The following is a 7156-nucleotide window of genomic DNA, read 5'->3' on the forward strand; positions in this document are numbered from 1 at the left end:
GCTGCATCATACTGATTACAATCTGATGTGGAGGATGTGATCAAAATACATGATGAATGTTTAAATTCTACAAGTTTATTATAGTAAATACAAATTGCCATTAATATCCCTCAAAAGATTCCCCCTTACGTCTAACACACGTATCCCATCCTTCACACCTCTCTGTGCAGTTCTGCAAGTCTCTTTTGTGTCTTTACAAAATGTGATTTAAAAATAAAAGAAACCATGATGACTGCTGCTGCCAGTGCCAGCCGAAGAAAGGCAGGCTGTGAAAAGCATCACAGTGCGTCCTCATCCTCCTCATCCTCCAGACCCAGCACCTTGTGACTTCCGGCTCTTCCCTCAGAGTCACAATGACCATGAGAGGTAACTCTTCTGCATCAGTTCAGGACACCAAGCCACCCACAGCAGTGCAGCTCAAGATGCACATGGACAAAGACTCCAGTGCTGCCTCACCAAGGGGCAAGAACTATATGTTGGAAGCAAGAGCATGGATTCTTGGGGGCTGGGGGGTAGTTAATGGTAAACATGTCTTTTACTGGTATAATTTCTCAAACATTTGCCATGGTTTTTGATCATTCCTCACATGTATGTGTTGGTTATTATCTGCCTCTGCCACCCTCCAGCAGAATACAAGTTCCATAAGTGGAGGGTTTTAGGACCCACTGCATCTGCTCATCCAGCACAGGGCCTGGCAGAAAACTCAGTTTCCCGCAAATTTTTGTAAAACAAACACATTGCAATCCTATCTCTTCCCTCCCCTGGAGCAGAGCTGAAGATTCCCAATCTTTACCCTCTCAAAATCCCTACTGAGGTCAGTTTAGTGCAAGGAAAGAAGTGAGTTTCCTTATATATTCAGCAACTATGAAAGGGACACTATGAAAAGCCAGCCTACTGGAAGCTGTGGGCAGTGACAGACAGCAGGACAGAGAAGGCTCCTGGCCACGGGAGCTTATTTTCTGGTGGGATATGTCCCGAGGAATGGGCATGTCCACTCCTCCAATGCCACCCTCCCCTGTATGACAGGTCCCACAGCTGGCCGAGCACCAGCAGGAATACACCAGACTTCCCATCCCAAGATGCCAGGGAGAGTCACAGGACAGCATGGCGGACAGTGGGGTTTCTGAGGGCTTGGCCCAGCAGAGAGGTGAGTGAGTATAGTGCTGATATCCAAAGGGCAGCTCAAGAACAGACGTGTTGACCTCAGTCACTTCAAAGGGTCTTCCAGCATGAGCGGAGAAGGTGACCACACCCCGAGGGGAAAGACAGATGGCTTCTTGATCCGGAGTGCTCCTCCCTAAGGATGGGTCACACATATACCTAGTGATATTTACTATGCCCTGGAAGTTCTTCTGGAAGACACCGGTCAAAGGACCTTGAAGGTACCAGGGGTACAGCCATGCTGGGGAGCCAGAGGGACTGGTTGTTGGAACAGCACATACTCTGGGGTGAGTTAGTCCCGTGAATCATTAGATACAAAGTCTTCATGGCAAACAACCATGCTAGGAGTATGAGCTCGGACCCCCAACTTCCTTCCAGTATGTGATTTTTGTGACCAGGGGTCGTGAAGATGGGAATAAGTGGGGGGAAGAAATCAAGGGCCTTCATCAGCTATGAAGTAATGTGGCTCTTGTAAGTGCAGAGGAGCTTCACAAAGAAGACTACACCACCAGTGACAGGAAATGCACCGCCATCTTCCCATCGGTGGGTCAGAACCAGCACCGAGCAAGGAAAGCGCGGTGACAACACGATGGGACAGCCCCCACTCCTCAGTGGAATCTGTAAGTGTTTAGTCCTTGCTGAGGAGTCTTCCGGTTGGCTCTAAGGTGCGGGGTAGGCTCAGGTCTGCTCCACCCGTCCCTTCACAGGAAGTTGCAATTGTTTCTCAAGGTTAAGCCACACCATGCAAGCATTTTTAAAACTTCTGCTTGGAATATAATATAATATGTGCGTATGACAAATATATAGGATTTTGTCAATCACACTCGATTAAAGTAATTTTAATAGTGATTATAATAATAGATACACACTTTATAGATCTCCCAGCAGGACACTATCTGGCCTGAGAATTCCATAATACTTAACTTTTCTATATCTCATACACATGATCTATGTAAGCTGGATGTATATTTTGTGGACAATATAGATTTCTTGTTTTGTTTTGTTTTGTTTTTTTCAGCTTTAATTGAGTTTATTGGTACATTTTAGGGATACAGTACAGTTACATTCATTGTTAGGATCTTGTACCTCTACATGACAAGTCTTGATTCGCATTTTTTCCCTTTACAATATAGATTTCTTAAAGGCCTCTCAAGAGGCAAAAGTGGATAAAGAATTTTCAAGGTGAAAGGAACACCGAAGGATTTAATATTAAATTGTAACTCTCTTCCATAATGGAATTTCTTCAGGAGATCCAAGTACAGCAACAGAGAGAGACAGACAGACATACAGAAGGGGGGGACAGAGGGAGGGGACGGAGAGAGAGATCTTTGGCAGGTGGCCCATCCCCAGCAGATGCACTGAAACCCTGGCACCAGGATGACAGAGAATGGCTGAATCCAAGTTTGTTGAAGGGCAGGCAAAGTTGCAGGGAGACTTTCCGCCCCCATCTTAGCCAGGCTCAGCGTTCAAAGTGGGCCTAAAGCTGAGACTTCTGCAAAAGCATCCAGCCAGGGTGCCAGTTAAAATGTTTCGTAACTAGGATGACGCAGGCCCCACCACTCCGAGCCATGACCAGAAACACACCGTCACCTGTGCGCAGATGACCTGGATCCTTCCTGCGTCCTCTGCGGAAGCTGGGACAGCTGGAGGGCAGGGGTCCTCGGGGAGGGCTGACATTGAAAGGTAAGGGTACAGCACCTGCCAGTGCAACTGCGGTTTCCCTGCATGCAAGGGACTGAGCATTTCAACCTGAGACCCCAGGGGTCCTGCAGGGCATGAGCTCGATTTGTCTTCCTGCCTGAGGCAATTGCCAATTATATGCACTGCGAGGCAAGCTGGCCTCCCGCCAGAGGAGGAGGTGAAGGGATGATTTACAGGATCTCTCTCTGATCGGACTTATTAGAGAGTTAAAGGTTCTCAGGCTGGAGATGGTACCGCACAGAAATAAAGAAGTCAGGATTCAAATCCCTACTGTGTGGGAGGCCTTAGGCCAGAATTCTTCAACCTCTCTGGGGCCAGTCCCCTTGTGTGGAAAGGGGCATCATCGCAGTGCCTACCTGGTTTCGATGACGATGGGATGGTCTAATCTACAGTCACAGCCCCCTGAACAGGCTGACAGTCTGCCCTCCGTCATGGAAGACATTATGATTGTTCCAGGCAGGAGGAATGACCCGGAAGTAGATCAGAAACCAATGATCAAAAGGCTGGGGGTGGAGGTCAGTGGTAGCACGTGCAAGGACTGTGCCAAAAAAGAGAGCGAGAAACCATTAAATGAGAAGATAAGATACAGGTGCCATGAAGGTAGCGCGGCAGCAGTGTGAAATCAGACTGAACAGAGCATTGTTTTTGTCCCTGTTTGCCTTTAGTTGTTCAGGATAACCCCGGGCCATAGGAAATGAGGCCCTGAGTGAGTGCCTCAGCCTTTCTGATGAGTCTCCTCACAGATAAATCTCACCCAGCATCCTTCTCCCAGGTCCAACCCAGTGACACCAGGGGCTGCGGATGCCTGTAACGAGAGAAATATTCTGTCCCTGGGAAGCAACACTGGCAGCCACTTCACCAGAATGAAAGAAAAGCAAACAGGACCCTAAAGCCAATTGGGCCACACTTTCCACGCTGCAGTTTTAATTTTCTGTCATTATCACAGGTCACACCTGCAAATCCATCAGCCTTTCTGATACCTGCTTTGTAAAATTCATCTGCCTTTCATGCAACACCACAGACTTGGGGAACTCACACAGGCTTTCCCCCTCGTATCCAGGGGAAGAGTTAACTGTGGATGTGCACCTAGGAGGACCAGGATACCTGCCTTGTCACCTGCGGAGGGCCATGACAGGTAGCTCTGTTGCTCTACTGTCAAGAAGGCGTGGCTCCAGGAAGCTGGAGCAGACCCCTGCTGTCTTCTTTGTCGGAGCCCTGACTTCCTGAGCCCAAGGCCCAGGACAACTGGCAACTTCTGGAAGTAACTTCATCCCAGAAGGACTGGGCCAGCAGCTGTGCCAGAATCGTGTCGGGGTTTTGTGCAATGTTTTTATTTTTTATTTCAAACCATTCCTCAAAGCCCAGAGCAACTTAAAACCAGAAGAGCCACCACCTCAACAACAACCATCACAAAAGGTGATTTTGAAAGTTTAACTGATAACTTCGAAGTCATTCATCCAGCTGATTCCCAAGGAAATAAAAAGCATCTGGAAAATGTATTTAATAATTGATTTAACGTTGAGCCATGTTAAATGTTTTAATTTCCAAGCAATGCAATGCCCACCAAAACATCAATTAGTCCCAGCAATCAGGCAAGGATATTGGCTCCTGTTGAGGGATTCATTTATTTCAACACAGCTAAGTATCAAAGGAGAAATCCAATGCAGCCTGTAGCTCCGAGGCAATGAAATTAAGTTAGAGTAGAAACCAGACTCAGCACTGGCTAAAAGGGTATCTTCTCCTCCTCCCACCTCTAGCTCTCTGAAGGGAGCAAGGGAGGTCAGCGACTCGGAAGATCTTCATGCTGTTAACAGAAAACACCTTTCTTTCCCCACAGCTTCTCCCAACTCGAGGCTGAAAACAAAGGAGGCTAACACAGGACAGAAAAGGGCTCCCTGCTGGGTAGACAGGCTGACTTTAAGAACTTGCTAGATCATTTTAAATAATTCTTTTTTCTTTTGGTGCCTTTTAAATGTCAAGGCTCCAGGGTCTCACTGCCCTCGTTGAGGCTCTGAGTCCAGGCCAAGGTCTGGCACAGTCAGAAGCATCCTTTGTCTCCATACGGCTCGGCCACCTGCTCTGGACAGGGATGGGCTGAACATCAAGCCACTCACCACCAGGTCTGGGCCATGAGAAGCAGCAGGGAGCAGCCAAACCAAAGGCCCCGGGAGACAGGCGCTTCTGAAAGCAAACAAGAGAACACAGGCCGTGTGAGGCCAGAGGATGGCAAGTTCCAGCCCAGCCCGGGAAACTTAGCAAGCCCCTGTCTCAAAATAAAAAATATAAAAAGGGTAGGGGGTGTAGTTCATTGTAAAGGTCCTGGGCTCAAGCCCCAGCACTGCCACCAAAGAAAAAAAAATGCAAACTTCAGGGTGTTCCCCTGGAGCTTCTGACTCAGAGGTCTGCGATGAGGCCCAGAAATTTCCACTTTAAGCATGGCCTCTCAGGTGATTATGATAATTAAGCAAGTTTAGGAAACAAGAGTGAAGAGTCTGGCACACTAGAAGGATTCACCCAGTGTCAGCTCTTGCTCGGGCCCAGGGGGTGCACAGAAAAGGGGCGTCTAAGGATCCTGCCTCCGTCACTTTCTGACAGTGCTGTTCACGGGAAAGCTGGTACCCACAGCTCTGCAGGGCATTTGACGGTGTCTATGAGAATTATGAATGCACATCCCCCTGAGCCAGCAATCGCCTTTACAGCGCTTATCATTCAAGGTCATCGGCTGTGGCAGAGTTCACACCCAGAAAGAAAATAGATGACACTTGTAGGCATTTTTGGTGAGAATCCCTTATGGCACAGCCACGAGCGCACAGCTCCTGCGGAATCAGGAACGATCTCTGAGGTACTAGAGGAAAAAAATTCGGGTGCAGAACGAGGTGTATAATAAGCCTGTGTAAAAGTGCAGGGGTCTGATTTTTGCTCCGGACAAAAACACTAGAAACTGGCAACACTGGTTGCTCTGTGGAAGGGAACCAGTGGCTGCGGGAGAAGGGACAGAGGGGAATTTCATTCCATCAATTTTCAGAACTATTCTTAAACCACGTGCATTATCTATTGTGTGTGTTATCTATTGAGGCAAAATACCATAGTAACCTTTACAAGTAGTATTTAAAGGTGTGCATATTGTATTTCAATGCAAAGTTTATCAAAGCAGTAATATATCAAAGGGCATGGCTCGGGTTTGCGGGTGCCGCCTCTGGCCACTTTCTGCTGCAGAAATTGGGAATCCCCCACATTCCCATCCCCGGTAGAAGAAAGGGAAAGAAAGAGGGTTTGCTGACAGAGGGGTGATGGGGCAGGGAAAGGAAGGACAGTGGGGGTGCTGGGCAAGCACCACACCCTCTTTCTTCTCTGGGGACCTGCACGAGCTCACCCTACTCTCCAGGTACAATACACCTGGCTGGGTCCATTTTGCCCACACCTAGTACCTGTGGTTGCCATGAGCTGTCCCTCTCCCCTCAGGCCTATCCAGGTGAGTTTCCAGCGTGTCCCCTGGGGCCCTGCTCTCTGTCTGCATCTCGTGGATACCTGAGTGTGCGCGTGTCTCCCTCACCCAGCGCTCCCCGTGAGGACTCACACAGCGGGCAGGGACCCAAGCGGTCTCCCTGAGGCGGTGTGCACTAGAGACAGGAGTTCCCGAGGTGGGGAAGTGTTGGGGGCAGTAAAGCACCACCCCTGGGGAAGGTCCTCGACAACACGCCCCTGCCCGGTCTCACTAGTCTTTTGTTTGTTTGCTTGTTTGCTTGCTTGCTTGCAGTACCGGGGATTGAACCCAGGGCCCTGGACTGAACTACGTCCACAAGCCTTGTTTTATTTTTTTATTTTTAGACAGGGTCTCACGAAGTTGCTAAACTGCCCAAGCTGGGCTCAAATTTGTGATCCTCCTGCCTCAGCCTCCCAGAGTGCTGGGATCACAAGTTTGCGCCACCCTAAAGGGCGTCTTATCGTATCTGAGATCCACTCCTTCCTTGCCCCAGGCCTTGCCTGTTTAATTATCTCTGTATTCCCAACCACACCACAGATCTGGAACATGGCACATACTTGCCCCGAATACATTGGCTGAATTAATTAATACTGTAAAGGAAGCGGGGTGGATGCAAAAGACACAGTGAAATGAATTCAATCCTGAGAGATTCTGCTCCAACGGATTCCAGGGATATGGAATTTTTCAAAGCTGAGCTGAGGTTCACTGTGGGGAGCTGGGCAGGGGCTTTACGGTGATCTCTGCGTGTGAGCGCAGATCCCGGAGGACTATGAGACGCCCGTCCTGAATTTACTAACTCCCGCCGCAAGC

At 48.8% G+C, this 7156-nt stretch overlaps 1 protein-coding gene across 1 annotated transcript in view; it reads right to left on the minus strand.

Annotated features, from left to right (window-relative positions):
• Positions 1-4853: 4853 nt before the first annotated feature.
• Positions 4854-7156, minus strand: part of Otoa (otoancorin) — a 63981-nt gene continuing 61678 nt past the window's right edge. Inside the window, exon 28 of the mRNA XM_010623546.1 lies at positions 4854-5043. Within this exon, the coding sequence (XP_010621848.1) occupies positions 4854-5043 (190 nt within the window). The remainder of the gene's footprint in view (positions 5044-7156) is intronic.

This window comes from Fukomys damarensis, unplaced genomic scaffold, assembly GCF_012274545.1.
Source record: "Fukomys damarensis isolate Sample0158 unplaced genomic scaffold, DMR_v1.0_HiC HiC_scaffold_34, whole genome shotgun sequence".
NCBI lineage: Eukaryota > Metazoa > Chordata > Mammalia > Rodentia > Bathyergidae > Fukomys > Fukomys damarensis.